Source organism: Trichosurus vulpecula, chromosome 1 (genome assembly GCF_011100635.1).
Source record: "Trichosurus vulpecula isolate mTriVul1 chromosome 1, mTriVul1.pri, whole genome shotgun sequence".
Classification (NCBI taxonomy): domain Eukaryota; kingdom Metazoa; phylum Chordata; class Mammalia; order Diprotodontia; family Phalangeridae; genus Trichosurus; species Trichosurus vulpecula.
The window spans coordinates 183,192,699-183,209,963 of NC_050573.1; the positions used below are offsets into that span (position 1 = coordinate 183,192,699).

At 41.0% G+C, this 17,265-nt stretch overlaps 1 protein-coding gene across 3 annotated transcripts in view; it reads left to right on the plus strand.

Moving 5' to 3' along the window:
• Positions 1 to 17,265, plus strand: part of JARID2 (jumonji and AT-rich interaction domain containing 2) — a 331,939-nt gene that overhangs the window by 267,736 nt on the left and 46,938 nt on the right. For all 3 annotated transcript variants that reach the window (XM_036738762.1, XM_036738771.1, XM_036738779.1), the window contains one exon: positions 7,865 to 8,097. In XM_036738762.1, coding sequence (XP_036594657.1) covers positions 7,865 to 8,097 — 233 coding nt within the window. The remainder of the gene's footprint in view (positions 1 to 7,864; positions 8,098 to 17,265) is intronic.

The following is a 17,265-nucleotide window of genomic DNA, read 5'->3' on the forward strand; positions in this document are numbered from 1 at the left end:
TGGTATGAAGGGAGGGCCAAAAAATTTTATGCGGATTTACCAGGTATTTTTTACACCCATAACCCTCAGGATGTGGAAGTGATAACTGTAAAGTGCTTTGTTTAAAAAAAAATTGCTATATAAACATTAACTATCAATAAAAATATTGATAAAGATCTGAACACAAAAAAAATACACAACACTGGACATGTACTTCAGAGGTTAACATTCCATATTTACAGTAACCAATTTCAACTAAAACAAGCATCCTAAAAAATATTTTGCTTTTTGGAATGCTTTGCATTGATAAATATTGACTGAGTACCTGATGTGTATAAGGAACTTGAATACAAAGATAAAAACACAACATCCCTGACTTCAAGGACCATACCTTCTACTTGGTTATAACTTATACATCTGTAAGTAAATAAAAATTAGATAGTAGAGGGAGATAGCATAATACAACCAAGAAATTCAGGAAAGCCTTCACAGAGAAATTGGCACCAGAACTGAACCTTGAAGGAAGCAAGCTAAGTATTCTGAGAGGTTGAAGTGAGGGAGGAATGTATTTGTGCTAGTGAGGGCATCCTTGGGAAATGTATGGTCCAGGGAGATGCAATGTTGTGTTCAAGAACAACATTCTGGTTTGGCTAGAATACTGAGTGTGTGAAATGGGCTAAATAAGAAACAAGGCTAGAAAAAGGATAAGTTAGAGCCACGTTCTGGGGGGCATTAAACCTCAGGCTATAGGGGGAATGCCATGTAGATCTATGCCTTAAGAAAATTGTTTTGGCATCTGTGTAGAGGCTGGATTGTTGAGCATTTTCTTAGTAGTCATGATCCATTAAGCAGGTGTTACCAGTTTTTTATTGGGAAATTCCAGAATCCATTATGGTTATAGTGAAAATATTTAGGCATATTTAATTGTGGATTTTTTTGTTTGTTTATTTTTTTTAAATCAAAATTTCCAGTTCCATTGTAATCTGAACAATTCCACATGTAAATGAGATGCTTTACATCTTTTTCCACAAGATGTTGTCCTGTCCCGTGTCCCTTCCCCCCCCCCCCCCCCCCCCGGGTATTTCTTCCAGTTTATTGGGTATAGACAGTCCCCATCTCTTGTCACCTCGGCATGATGCAATAAAACCACAAAAGCGGAATCATCCAAATCTCAGACTTACAAGAGACTTCAGAGGTTAACTAGCATGACCCATGTCTGAGGAGAAATCAATTTCTTCTGTCGACAAGTAGTCATCTAGCCTTTGCTAGAAAATCTCTAGTGAGAGAGAAAGTCCAAAGCTCCCCAAATCCAGTCTTGGAGAGTTTTATCACCCCAGTCAGTCATAGATGTGCTTTATTTAGATTTTGCACCTGTATAGATATTTTAAAAATAATGGTAACTGGCAACTTTAAAACACTTTGCAATTGAGATTTGAATGCTAAGTCTCATTGTTCACACTTTTATAGAGGGTATAATTTACCCTGTAGAGTAACCTGGAATGCTGATGTCATGGGGGGAACCATTTGTGTAATATTGCTTAGCTGTATTTTTGTGGGAAGACCTTTACCCTCGGGTAGGAGAAAGGACCCTTCCTTGAATACATTGGTGCATCTTTTGGACCATTGCACGCAATTTTCATGTGTTTCTTAGGTACTTTTAAGTTTCATAACTTTGTTTCTATTATGCATGCTTAACCAACCCTGCTAATTCATTAAATTATTAAATTAAAGCTAATTTATTGGAGTTTAGGATAATGCCCACATTATGCCCTTTTGATAAACAAAAGAAGGCTAATAATGATGAATTGGAAGTCAGGACCTGGGGTTGAATCCCATTTCTGCTGCTTACTGCCTCGGTGTTTTGCCTCAGTTTCTTCATCTGTAAGCCAACTGGGTTCAACTAAGATAATCTGTAATTTCTCTATGTTAGCTCTCAAACCTACAATCCTAAGCCCATCCTTCAGGATCCTAGAAGGAAAGGTGAAACTGAGTGTTAAAGTCAGCCCATTTGAAGTCCATATTAATACTGAGAGGCCTCTGTTGTAAATTGAGGGCTGTCCTGAGATCTGGGAAGACTTGGCTCTGATATGAACCGTGTTAGTCTCAGAAATGTAGGGAGGCTGCCTACCTGCCCTGGCAGAGGCAGTGTCCTCATTTGGGATTTCTCTCTATCAACAAAATCACAGTTCCATTCCCCATCCCCATTAGTGCTTAACAAGAAATTTCAGTTTCCCATTACATAGGTTTTAATAATGCTCATCACTTCAGTTATTAAAATTTAAGACTAAAATAAACATACAACTTTTAAAAATCTGTCCAACTCTTGTAACCCCCTGTCTGTGGGCCAATTCAGCAAACAGTAAGCTCTTACTAGGTGCTTGGCCCCCTCCCCCACATCAGGATTTTATCTTCTATGAAGATCTCTCTCTCTGTCTCTTACTATAACTGTGTCTGTATCCTAATGAGGAACTCACTAACAGGGCTTCTTCTGTCTTCTTCTGTGTCTGTCTCTGGTGCTAAAGTAGGGGCCCGGTTTTTGCTTTGGGCAAATAGGGTTACTTGTTCGAATTGCACACGCTGTATTAAAATCCTTTTGACCTGTTGGGACAGGTTGGCAGACATTCCATTGTTTTCAGACAATAGGGCCTCCAAGTTGAACCTGCTCCAGAAAACAAGTGCTGCTTTTGTACAGTAACACGAATTTAATGCCAGCGAGTTGATTGATTCTCTGTCATGTTGCTCCCCACCCCCAACCCCTCCCCCCATGGATGCCTTGTAATGACATGAAGCTTGCATTTAAATTTCTGGCTCATGATCAGAAACTTCCTCTTGCTCTGCAATGACATTCTTCCTTCATTTAAATTCCTTCCCTTCCCACTCCTTGTGGGGACGGTGATTGTCTACTATTTGATATTGCTGGAAATGTGTATTTTTCAGTTCCTCTTGATAGTATGTCACATTTTCACATTGGCATCCTTCTTGGTTATCTTCTTTTGTCTTTCTCTGTGGAGACCTTTTTGGTCTATCCTACCTGGGGGAGTACACGTGTTATATGGGGGCCAGAAGGGTGGGGATGGGTCTGCAGGACAGTAGGTTAAAACCATCTGTTGCAAGTGGAAAGCCCACTGACTGAGGAACCTTTTTTTTTCCTGTTCACCTTAAAAACAAAACAACACCTCCAAACACCAGGGTTATCTCTTGGTATTTGAACTTGGTATTATTATGAGTCTGTTTGAAATATTAGGAAGACTACGTGGTTTCTGCTGCCTTCTTATACCACAGAGAGGAGAAGAGAGAGAGCAATGGGAGCCTGTCAGCTGTATTGAAAAGATAAGTTATTTTCCTTTGGGGCATGGCAAGGGCTTTTACTGATCACCTGTCTTGTATTTGCATAATGCCTTTATCCAGAAAATAAAAAAACTTTGTATGGATTTTGAATGTAAGCTTATAAATATTCCTTTAGGAGAAAGGGGAGATAATTTTATAGGATTTGTCCATTGGGCAGATGAGGTACATAAAGTTTAGCATTGCAAGTCAGCAGAGGAATTGAGATTCGAATATAATTGGTTATCTTTAGAGGAGACCCAGCTATACGGTTTTCCATAGATGGGGCCTGATTTTGGGGAATGTATCTAATGGAGAAACTTCCTAAGTAGAAACTGTGCACTGGCTTTCGGCAAATGTAGCAGGCCTCCCTTTTTAGAGATTACAAGTAGATTCTGGTACTTTCTAAGAGTAGTTAGTCTTCCTTTTCTTGCTGTACCTCAATATATGCAAAGATCCTTATCTCTGCCAGGTTGGGATGGCTTTAAATCCAAATACTAGGACTATTGGTTTAAAGAACTGGCTTGAGGTGGTATGCAAACAGTTGTCTAAATTCCATTTAACTCTGGAGTATGTGTCTGCAAATCAGGATATTTGTCTCTGCTCATTAATATAAAGCTGTTTGTATGTGAGTACAACACAATTTCCTAATGCTGTTCAAAGCCATGAAAGAAACTGGTCCAATTATTTCTTTTAATTAGGGACAGTGTGACAAGGACTTCTTTACATCAAGCTTTCTCTCTCTTCTCTTATATTCACAGGGTTTTAGTCTTTTCCTGTGAGAGTGAATATTTTTTTCCTTTCCCTCCTCTCCCCCTCTCAAGAATCTTACAAATTAAGACAAAAGATAATTACTCAGAAGAGTAAAACTGGCAGGTTCCCACGACACTTAAAATTAATGAGCTGTTGAGTACAAAATATACCTTGTCTCGGGTTCAGTCTCCTTTGCCCCCTGTCCCTCCCTTTCCTCTTCCCCCACCCCTATTGCCACCCCTTTTTAACACAAGATGTGACTTTTTGGCCGTGTTTGCTATCTTGGCGTTTTGCAGCAATGAAGTAGCAACATGATCTACAAAGTGGGTCTGTTTGAATATAGGTAAAGGCCAGTTCTGGCATGTCACCACTGCCGCTGCCCCCCTCCCTTTCTATCCTCTTTACATTGTCACCAACCGGAGTAGTATCTGGCAACTTTCAGGTCCTTCCTGTTCTGTCTTACCAAATTCTGTGTGCTTTATGTTAATGATTTTTTACAAAGTCAGTCATTCAGTTTACTTTAGTGACACTTAGTACAAAGGTTGCTATCCTTCTCTCCCTCTTTCCTCCATACCCTATGATTCCCTCTTCTCTCTTCCTCCATCCCTTTCATAGTTTGTAGAAAGCTACTGGTTGGCAGAATTTGTTAAGTGATGTCATGGAGTGTTTGCCTCGAAGTTAACTAAGTTTCCTCAAGCCCTTCCCCCTCTGCCTCTACTTTCTTGAGAGCCATCTCACATAATAAAGAATATTTTTTAAGAAACCAAAACCAACCAGTATTGTTTTCTTGGCTCTGCTTACTTTACTCTCCATCAGTTCCCGTAAGCATGTATTCTGTGTTCACCCAATTGGTCATTGCTCATAGCACAATAATACTCCATTATATTCATGTATTACAAACTGTTGAGCCATTCCCCAGTCAGTGGGTATCTACTTTGTTTCCAGATCTTTGCTTCCCCAAAAAGTGATGCAGAAAGTATTTTGGTGTATCTAGAAAATATTTATCTAATTTTGGTATTTGTTGTGGAGTAGGATAATTATTTGTGGTGATAGGGAGGTGAGAGGCAGTACTCCTAAAGCCACTTAAAATGGGGACTGCCTGTGTGCTCGTTGAGTGCCTTGACTTTCCAAAAGAACTATTAAATAATATCTGCTGTAATTGATTTTATTTTTGTGGCTATCTGGGGGTGAGAGGAGGAACGATGTCAAGGGCTTTCATGTATATGTTTGTTTTGATGGCTGTAGATCTCAGAGGTACTCATGAGAAATAAGACTAGTATGGTGAACAAAAAGAAGCAGCAGCCATAGGGTGACGAAGCAGAAAAAAGCTTCGGATTTGAAAGGCAGGGAGGAGGAAAGGAACAAACATTTCTTAAGTTCCTACTATGTGCCAACCTTTACAGATATCACATCACTTGATAACTAGGGACTCTTGGTTTGAATCCCAGCACTGTAATCCTGGGCAAGTCACTCCTCATCTGTAATGGGAAGGATTTCTTGGACAGGGTGATCTCTGAGGATCCCTTCCAGCCTATGCAGGAATGCATACTCTGCTAATTGCATTGGTGTGCTATCAACAAAAGACATCATGATGTTGGAGTAGTTTCCTTCCTTTGCAGGAAGAGAGCTATGTTCACTGTTCATAAAATCCATAGACTCTCCATGATAACTCAGTTATATAATATGTTGGCAAAGCTCACCTGTGAAACAGAGTATAATTATAGTGCCCCTTTTTAAAGAGGAACAGACTGAGATTCTGAGAAGGTAAGTGGCCCTCCTAGGATCCCTCTGCTGGGAAGGGATGGAGCCAGGATACGGACACCAGTCTTTCTGGCTCCTGTGCCCTTTTCATTCATTAATAGAATGTGTTGCTTGGTAGAATGTTAGAAACCAGAGGGAGCCACTGGAACTTTGTGAGGCAGGGAAGGACATATACATGATCAGACTTGTGCTTTGGGAATATGAATTTGGCAGCTCTGTCCCTTCCAGGTCTAAGATAATTTTAAAGCTTTTCAAACCTACCTTCCCAGGGGTTACTGCACTTCCCTTAAATTCATGAGCTCTAGGATGCAGCCAGACCAGGCCAACTTGTTCCTTATACATGACATTGCATCCCTGGTCTCTTCTTTTTTCCCAGGATGGCCTTCTATGCCCATCCTCCTGCAAAGGTCATCTCAAGTGCCATCTCCTCTCTGAGACCTTTCTGACTACTCTCAACCCCTGAGATTATTTTTTGTATTTACTTTCTGTATATTTTGTATCTGCTTTCCTATTTTTTCTCCCCAATAGTGCATCAGCTGCTTATAGGGCCAAGGACTGTTTGACTCGTGTTTCTTTATTTCCAGCCCATTAAGAAATGCTTCTTGTTGTGGTTTGAATCATGTCTAACCCCTTTCATTTTTCTCCATGGGGGTACTCAGACCTTGAGAGTTTCCTGTGTCCCTCCCACAGCTCATAAGTGGTTGAGATTGGTGATCAAGAGATGGTTTATGGTTCTGATTTTAAAAAAAAATCCTATTGTTGTCTGATTTCTTTTAAAACAGTGCTTTCTGTTTATCTGAAACCCTGGTGCAGATACTACTAGCTTGGGCGTGACTGATGCTTTCTGACTGACCCTTAGGTAACATGCGTTTTCTGGACTGTGTTTTTCTAGAATGTGTCTTTCATTTATTTTCAGAGTATTTTTAGACAAGGAAAGAACCAGAAATGAAATACTCAGGGTGTCAAATTGAGAGTTGAGTCCCTGGAGCTCACTCGTTTTGCTCTGAGGCTCAGGGGCATTGCTGAGGGGTGACATAAAGAGGTATGACTAGGACTGGAGGGAGAGAATGGACCTTTAATTGTTCAGATGTAAGGGGGCATTGGTGGACTGGAAGCAAGAAAAAGCAGTAAAATCTTCCAGTAGGACATTTAAGGAAACATTTGTAACTACTGTCATATTAATTTCACGGTAAGGTAAGGAATCTAATAAAAATAGAATTGTGAGTGTAAAACAGGTGCTGATGTCATTGGTACTGTTGTGTTACCCATAGATGAGTCAGGTAATGCTTTACTGACTAACACTCAGGCTCTTACCAGGCAGCAGCTCACCAAAATTAACAAGAACATATGACTTTGCCATATTTAAAAACGAATTTCCCCCTTGTTTCCTAGTAGTACAATCAAGAGGATTTGTATGTTTGTCTGCTGTATGTCGGAGGTAGCATGGTGAAATGAGTAGATTACCAGGGTTCAAATCCGGGCTTTGTACGTTTTCAGAACTTTACCTTTCTGGGTCTCAGTTTACTCGTTTGTAAATGAAGGAGTTGGATGAGAAGATATGTATGGTCTCATTCGTCTTGATAATCCTGTGAGCCCTGTCAGATGGATATTTTTCTAGACCTCAGTTGTCCTGTGATGATGATGATGGTGATTGTGCTGAGAATAGGTCTGACCTGGGCTGGCACCATGAGTTTGTACGGGAGAGATTTCCAGCAAATTCTTCCACATTGGAAGCTATTTTCTTCTGCCTTAGCTGAAGTCTGTGATTCTGAAAATACACTTGACTTTTGTTTGCATCATTCTGCTTAGGGGGCGGTGCCTGAAGATGTACCGTGTGTTTACCTTTTGGCTCTGTTTCTTTTGTCCGCTGAGGTGAATTTTGAACATTAAGGTACCTGATAGTTGTGTTAGGTTTGGAATATGGGATCAGTTGAATACTTCACTTTTGGTGTTTTAAAGAAAATCAACTTACATTTCTGCCAAGGTTAATTAGTGTTTGTGGAGGTATGACTTATTTAACATGCAGCAACTCTTTCATCTCTTTTAGTTTTCAATGGGTCCAGCAAATCCTCAAAGGAGAAGGAACCTGCTCCGAAACACAGAAGCAAAGAGGCCACACCAGGGAAGGAGAAGAACAGCGATCCCAGGGCTGAGAGCCGGAGGGAACAGGCTGCTGCTACCCACCCCCCGGCCACAAACACAGGCTCCTCAGCTAAAGGGCTTGCTGCTAACAACCACCACCACACTCTCCATAGATCGGCTCAGGACTTAAGGAAACAGGTAACTGCCAGGGCTGAAATTTGGATTGTGGTAACCTGGCAAAGGATATATATTGAAGACAGAGACAGACAGACATTATATATATAACAGGATAAGGGCCAGTAACCTTTATTAAGTACTCTCACACTAGATCATAATAAAACTTTAGTCATCCCTGAGAGAGTGACAAAGAACAAACAGTTCATCAGGTTCCATGATTTGCTAGAATTGTGCAATAACCCCAGGGAGCTGCATCCATCCACTCTTTGTCCCCATGCACCATCAGTGCAGATGAGGAAGGACTGTGTTACAGTCATATGTGGTTCCTATTTCAGTGCCAATCTGGCGTAGGATTAGAGGAGTGTGGAGAGACCACTTTTTTCCTCATTTTATTGATTCTTCATTTTAAGTAAAGAAAAGGTAACTTGGATCATATATTAACAGAGGCTGATAATTTTGACATCTGTATCTGGTCCCAGTTGTTTTTAAACCCAGGTCCCTAACCGGCTATCATTTATTCATCTCCAAGTTGTCTTCATTCTCAACATTCTAGAGGAATCTAGATTGCTAAGCAGCCCTCCTTTGATGGGATGCTACTCAGTTTTCTGTGTTCAAGGGTTGCCCTTGAACCTTGAGCACTGAGGCCAGAATGTGGGTGCTTTTGAACTTTGCCCACCAGCAGGGGATCAAACTGTTCGGAAAAAATAAAATTGTGCTTGTTCATGCTACCTCACCCACTCAAGCCAGGCAGCAGCTAAGCACTTTTTGATTATTTCCTGGCCAGTTTGCTTAGGGGTCCTGCTGCTTCCATGGGAGTCTCTCTTTAGGGATACCCTCTCTGTTGTTGTTGCTATCCACGGCTTCCATAAACAAAAATGGAGGCCCTGCCTCATCCTAGCAATTCTCTCTGTTGTGAGAGGCAAGAGTAAAGGAGATACATATTCTGGGACACAGGTCACCAGGCTTTTGAGTGACTAAAGTAGGATCATGACCTAGGGTCCCAATACATGGAGTGAGCCATGCAGATTTGGTGGACTGCCCTTACAGCTCCATTTAACGTGGAATTCTTCCTTCATCTCAATGAACCTGATTTCTGGGCTGTAAGGGAAAGGGGGAAGGAGGAATGATTCCATATAGTTTTTGGAGGGGAAGGAGGAAAGATGTTATTTGATAGGTCATTCTCCAGTGGTTTCAAAGAAGATAATAATATGGTTAGAAGGTTTTATGTCCGATCTCTTTAGATAATGGTCAGTCTCTCTGCAACTTACATTCTGCGCGCGCGCGCACACACACACACACACACACACTCTCACATACTCACCCTCATAAGCTCTTCAACAATGTCCTTTGATGTGTTAGACCTGGGACAAAATAAACTTGTGTTGGCTTAGGCCTTGTTGTGTCCATCTCTGAACCTTTATAACATTTATTATCTCAGGAGGTTCAAGTTCAAGTTCAAACTGGAATTTTCCAGTTTTTGGCTAACATCTTACCAAAAGTCAAACCTGCCCATTGAGGGGTTTGGGGGAGGGGAGGAGAGGACCCAGAATTCGTTTTAACTGTCTGGTCCATCTTTGTTTGGAGTAGTACTTCTATAGGCTCCCATGAGACAATGCATAGAAGGTTCTTTGAAAACTTTTAGGTACTATATGCCATTTCTTATTATTTGGCATGGAAGCTGGTCTGAAAAAATGCTTTCAACATTTTTTTTTTGAATGAACAGATATCTCTTTTCTATCTTCCTCCTCTCCCCTTGAAAGGAAATAAAAAGAAAAGAAAAAAAACGGATCCATCGTCAAGCATAATTAATTCCCACACTGGCCATGTCCAAACAATACATGTCTCTGACTACACCTCAGGTGGACACTAATTTGAAAGGTTGCGAAGCAGGGTTCTTTAGCTTCTGGGAGGTTGTGCTTAACGCCACACACTTCCCTTTTGTCAGAAAACAAGGTTTGCCTTTTTTGGGTTATTAAACCTCTTTGGAATTGCTTCATAATCCAAGTCCAGAAGCTTAAGGGATACAGGTTTGAAAGATGACCATTCACCTCTGGCAAGTCATGTAGAATTCTACTGGAACTACATTTGTTTTCAGAAATCACATAAAAGAAGACAGAAAAGGAGAGATGACACATGTCAGTTTTTATTCGTCTCCCCTGGTTTTTCATTGTCTCTCAGTCAGTAGACATGTATTAAGCACCTAATATATTACCAGGCACTGTGCTAAGTGCTGGGGATTCCAAAAAAAAGCAAAAGACAGCCCTTGCTCACAGTCTACTGAGGAAGACAATATGCAAACCACAGAAATAGAAAATAATCAAGAATTCAGAGGAGTCATGTAAGACTTCCTGTAGAAGATGGACTTTTAGATGGGACTTGAAGCCTGGAGCTGGAGGAGGGAGAGTATTCCAGGGATGGGGGACTGCTTACTGTACCTTGTCTTCTTTGAAGCTTGGAGGCTCTGTGCACAGTGGAAAGGATGCTGGATTGGGAGTCTGAGGACCTCGGCTCTAGTTCCACCACCCTGAATTTATTTATTCCCTATGTGACCTTGGGCAAATCACAGAACTTCTCTGGACCCTGTTTTTCTCAAGTGCAGAATTAGGGGGTGAGCAACAAAATATGGAATGAGTACAGGCAGGGGAAGTGGAGGGACTTGGACACAGACATTATTTACCTGGCCCTGCCCTCCTTCTGTTGTTTAGTACTGTCTGTCTGCCCTCCCCGACAGATCTCTTTCTCTGGATTGCTCTTTTACTCTTCTGATCTCCTTCTCTGTTTGTCTCTGGATCTCTCTCTCTCTCTCTGTTCTTAATATCAAAGTTCATAGCCAGAGTTGTGCTCCTGGGGATGGATTTACAGAATTGGCTCAGGTTTCCCAAGCATCTGCAAAATATGGGTTTTCACTCTGCATGTGATGCATATATAATTGTTGTGTTTGTGCAGTGTCTTGAAATATTGAAGTATGCTTTAAATCATACAGGCAAAAAGAGCAGTGACCGGTACAAATGGCTTCATGGGTTATATGTTAGTCAGTCTCTCACCTTGCACTGCCTCCTACCCCTAAAGGGCAAGTATTAAAGCTTGATGATCCAGAGCAGGGGTGGGGAACCTCATATCCATGAACTTTCTTTAGGGATTTGCTTTTTTAAAAAGCTATCTTGATAACTGTTATTCATTACAAGCAGTTCTTTTGTACTGCTATGTAGTTTTATCCATTTAAAGACATTCTTAGAGAAGGAAGGGGTCCATAGTCTTCTGTAATGGCCAAATTGGGGAGGTTCGTGTTATTTAAAAAAAAAGGCAACCCCTATTTTTAGGAAATTTAGAGGGATCCTAGTCTCCTAGTCCTGACACTGACTTTTTTGATCCTGCCTCCCAATTTCTTCTTAATTGGAAGATGAGAAATAACTCTTACAACAACAGCATAGTGAGCATTTTGCCAACATTGCTGATGGAAGCTGTTGATAACAACTACAATGACAGTAATACAAAAATGACATCTATGTGGTGCTTTAATGTTTGCAAAGCTCTTTAAATACCTTATCTCATCCTGATTCCCTGGTCTAAATGAAGATCATTTTAGCTGTCAGCGGCTTACAGATGTAGGCCTTTTAGGAGTTAAACCTTTGCAATCTAAATGAGGCCAACTGCTCTGTGTGTGTGTGTGTGTGTGTGTGTGTGTGTGTGTGTGTGTGTGTGTGTACACACACATGTACATACAAACACAGTGTCAGATGGAGGTTTTGCTCAACACCATGGTAATACTTGGTGGTAGATAATACTAGGGCTATAGAGGGAAGGCAATAACTATCAGGCTCCTAGTTGATAACTTTCATCAACTAGGATACTAAAATAGATTCCTGATAGCTTAAAAAAAATTAGTGTGTGTCGAGTTTTACATGCTGTAGAGGCCCAGTAACCACAGACCTCAGCTTGCAGGAATGTGAGATTTTCCCTACCCTACTCCCTCTAGTTTGGAGGGACCTGTCTCACCCTCTGCTTTTCCTAGTAACTAACATTGTATTTTTGTTAGAGGCAAGTTAATACTGCTTGTCATAACAATAATGCTTTAATTGCCATCGGTGCAGTATACACTTCCTCTCTTCAATGTTTTGGGTGTGCTAGGTTCTTCACAATGGCACTAATGATGTTTTCCCTTCTGTTGCCTAAAATAGCACCTCATTTCAAGTGCAGTAACAACTTCAACAAGGTAAAACAAATGAGCTTACACCTAGGGAAGGTTTGGAAAGAACAGATGTATCCCTGGGATTATAATGAGCACTTTTTGCCTGGATAAAAATTTGGGCACCTGCAATGAACCAGATTGTGAATGGATTTGATAGGTGTTTCTGCTTGGGCAGTGAAGTCCCTCTGTTTTCATTCTAAGCTCTCCAGAAGTGGGCAGGAAAAAAAATAGAATTTTATCTTCCCTTTGGCAGACTCAGCAGGCTGAAAAAGAAGTTGAAGTGGTTTCTTTCCAAAGTTGAAAAATAGTTTTGTCTGGGGAAGGTAACAGATGATGAAGAAGAGATTTTCCTGTTTGCTTCAAATTTGCTACTCAGTATAAAGGATTTGGGTCTTCCTCCCTTCTTTCCTTCCTCCCTTCCATCTAAAAGTAATTCTTATTTTCCTTGTGTGAAGACAGTAGTGCTGAAAGGCACATAAAGAAATGTACCATCAGAAAACAATCTCATGAAAATGAAGGGGTTATCAATTTTTATTCAGTCTTGCACAAATGGCTTTACTTAGCAAGTACATACCTTCCATTTGTGATTTTCTCTGGTGAATTTAGGTGGAAAGAGGCTGCTATAAAAAGAAAGAGCTAGTGATACTCTGCAGGTACCAGGCTTTAATTGAAGAGAATAAGATGAAGCCTTAGCTTAGCCATTAGTTGGAAAAGGTTGATTTTGTTGTTGAATCTTTATCATCTTTCTAAAAGAAAAGAGCTCTTTGGGTTGCCAAGACCCCTGGCACACTTTGTTGTCTGATGACTTTTCATTCTGATTTTTTTGGAGGGGGCTGGGGGGAGCAGAGATCCAAATTGGAAATAAAGGCATAAAGCATCACTGGCCACTAAATGTTTCTCTCTTTAGCTCACTCACTGGCTGTCTCTTTTGGCAGGAGTTGGGTAGAGAAATTCAGCTCAATGGTTCCCTCTAGTGGGGTAAGAAAGTACTACAAAATTCTTCTGTTCTAATGTAGGAATTATAGAGCCCACCTGCCTCACAGAAATCTTGAGAGGATCAAAACATTATCATTCACTTAGCCAAAAATTGCTGGTAGGCATAAATTCATTGTTATACTTTTTGAAGACTCAGAGTTATGAACATGTGTGTTTTTACCATCAAATGGAATCGGTTGCATTGCTACACTGAGTATACCTAAAAATAGGAAGGGGTTGTAGGGGACATATACTTGAACTTATCACGTTGCTATATATTGGGTGTTGTTATCAAAATGCAAATTTTGTTATCAAGAAAAAAAAGGACAAAGGGAAATTTCATGTCCTGAGGAATTTCATATTCCTCATCTTATATCCCCACTGCAGGGAAATGAAGGTATTGTTTTACTACACGTATTGGTGACATCCCACATGACCTTCAGTGCAGCTTTTAGAAATCTCTCAGAATGATGTTAAGGTGGAGAAAATACTCTATCCCAATAGTATTCATTTCAGTCTTGCATGTAAGCAGGGAAATTTAGTTTCATGGTTAATGTAACTGGTCATCCCAAGACCTGCCATATTAGTGTGGTTGAGAGGGTTGTAGCCAGAAATTGTGGTTGATAACACAGGTGTTTGGGTAAGGGATGTTGGGGGGGGGGCGGTGAACAGAGAGTAGAATTTGGAGAGGAGTCGTATTCATTGGCTCTCTTAATTTGTGATTAGGGCTTGGGTTTATGGGTATACCAGAGTCTGGTGATCAAATCTATGGGCTAAGAATTGGAAGACTTGGAGCGCCAAAGTTTCTAGGAAGAACCTGGGGCTGGGTTCTAGTGAGTTTAATTAGCCCTTTTTCTTCCTTTGGATACCAGCAGAGCAGCCTTCATGGGAACTTTTTATTCTCCTTGAAATATGCATGAGGAAATGATTTTTCCCCTTGATCTAAAGACACCTTATTTTTCATTAATTTGGTCTGTCTGTAGGTTTGGGTGGGGAGAGAAAGTTTAAAAACAAAAAAAGTGTGGGCCAAGCCCAGTCTTGGTATAGAAATGAGAGTAGTTCCATAAGAGGTTATCTCAGTTGTTCTCACCAAGGTTGGTTTTAATGAGTGCTGAAGGGTTCTTGCCCTAGCCAGCTTCATGCTAATTCTCAGATGAATTAAAATCCCTTCTCTCTTATGTGTTCAGTGTAAGCACTGCCTCTGGATGTGGATCAGTGACACCAGATCCCCCTGTGGTGAGCTGGCCATGATCTGTGTACTTTCTTAAGCTGAAACTCAGTGTGTGTGGTTTTGTTTGAGATTGGGTGGGGGGGGGGAAGGGCGAGGAAGACCATCAGAAGCAGGGGAAGAAAATGCCTTCAGAAGTTACTTTGTTTTCTTTTGTACCAATGGCATATTGGATCCTCAGAGATAAGTGCAGGCAAAGGAATGTGCATCTTTTGGTTAGGCAGCTAGGCGGGTCCCAATTTTTACCACCGGAATGGCTAGATGTCCCCTGGTTCCATTTTTTCCCCTGACTTCTAGGTTTTCTGGGTACAGTATAGCTTGTTGGGGAGATTTCCTTTGTAGGTGTGATCTTACTAGAGTTATTACTACATCTATTGGTAATCTCTGGGCAGTGTGATGTTGGGGGTAGGGTATGGTTGGGGGAGAAAAGGAAAAACTAAATGAAGCATGCCTCATTCTATTTCTGGTGTAGTGTCATGCAAGTTCATCCCTCTTTCAGGTCAGCCAGGTGGCACAGAGGAGAGGGCCGGGGAATCCATTTTATCTTTAAGTTTGCTATGTTGGCATGCAGGTATAAGTTTGTGGTGAACACTGTTCAAATAAAGTTTTTATTAAATGAAAGTGTGGGGGGAAGGGACACATTTACTAATATTTCTAATAGCAAGTATGTTTCTAGCACATATATACCAAGTAGATAATTGAGGTATTTTAAAATTTTACTAAAATAAGGATGTCTGAGATAAAATTTCGGTATGTCACAAATTATAGAAGATGACAGAAAGTGCCACATTTCTTCCCATTTAAAGTTAAAAATGTTAGCAGCAAATATCTTTTTCCATAAAGGAGTGGGCACTCTGATTCTGCCTTCCCTTTTGCCACATCTGGTTCCATTGGGCCCACAGAACAGCACAGCACGTGGTTTTGGGGAACCGGAAATGGATCCTTAGAAATCATCTAGTATGACTATGTAACTTTTACAATAGCTAATGTTGATGTAGCAGTTTAAGGTTTACATTTCATTTGATCCTCCCAACAACCACCCTAACAGACAAGAAAACCAAGGCTGAGAGAAGTTAAGCATTTTATCGGGAGGTCACTCAGCTGATAAGCAGGATTCCTATTCATGACTTCATGACTTTTAAATCTGGGGCTCTAATCAGTGTGCCATCAGCAGCCCAGAGGAGTGTAGTGTTGTGCCCAAAGGTCCTTCACTAAAATAGCTGGCATAGATATCTTGATTCATTGTCTAAGTCTTTTTCAGCAACCCTATTCCTCACCTCCTGCATGCCCTGCAGGGGATGAGGTCTCTGCTTACAACAGATAATGGGAGCCCCAGACACAAACCGAGTTCAGACCTTCATCTTCTCCAGGCAAACTAGTGCTTGGTTGGTCCACTACTGGATATTTTAATGTTCTATCATAAGCCTAGCAGTGTAGAGAGATGATTTTGAAAAGTTTTCTTTACTCCTGCACCTTAATAGCTTTGGGGCAGAGGCACATGTGGTAAAAGGGACTTGTTTGTACCAGTCGCTGGAGAAATAGCTTTCTAAAGATAAGCACAGTATGGTAGAGTTTAGAGAGAGTGCAGAAGACTTACTTCAGTGATGGATATTTAAATAGCTTCTAAATGGAGGTTTCCCCTTGTCCTTCTATTTTTTTTATTGTAGTTCTCATTTTCAGTGTTAAAGTTAGAATCATGTAATGTTTGTTTCAATTTCAGAGATCAACAAGGCCGGCCTTCTTACTTTACAGATGAGAGAATCCTAACGCCCACAGGGGTTCTGAGCTGGGAGGAGCCTTGAAGTAGTTATTCAGTTCAACCTCCTCATTTTATAGATGAGAAAATTGTCTGAGATCACAGTTAATACATAACAGAGGTGGGATTGAAACCAAGATCCACTACTCCAAATCCAGTGCCATCTCCATTGCACCCTACTCTTAGTGACGTGTGCAAACCCAGCCAGAATTAGACATTTGGCTTGGATGATAGCATGATCATGGGTTTCATTCTTGTTTTGACGTCATGGCCCTCGGTGCCTACTCAGGATTTGATCGGCTCTTATTCTGAAAATGGAGTTGATGCTTCATACTTGCCATGGCATCTCACCATCAGCCTGGCTGTGTGACCCATACGTGAGCATCAGTGCTGGTTCCAGGGCCACTGATTTTCCCTTCCCCCTTCAGCAGTAGAAGTCAAGCCTAATATGGAAGTTCAACTAGGTTCGAAGAACAGGAACCATATATGAAACCTGGTCAACAAGAGGGACTAGAATGTTTTCACTCTGCTAGAGAGATTTGGTGCATTGTTTTTTCATCAAGGAGCTATTCAGAGTCCAAGATGATCTCAGAAAATAATAATAACCATAGCCAACGTTTATTTAGAGCTTCAGCGTTTGCAGAGTGGTTTACAAGTATGATCTCTCGGAGATGAGGAAAGAGAAAGGGAGAGAGAATAGAGAGACCCTGACCAACCCACGCTCCCACCCGAGCCTAGCAAGTGAATTAAAACCAGAGCTTGAGACTCAGGAATGTTTGGCTTCTGTTTTTTTAATCGTGTGTTTGTGTGTGTGTATGTGTGTGTGTGTCTGTCTCTCTGTCTGTCGGTGTGTTTTGCATGTGGAGTCTTTTGTGGGGCGAACATGTAATGTCAAGATCCTAGCCTAGTCTGCAACTGGTAGGCACATCATGAACCCCTACATTTTATGGAAGAACAAAGCTGTGTGAATAGATGCTCATTTTAAAACACACCCAACATAACACCCAGCTGCAAGTTACCCCAATCAGTTTGGAGATCTAG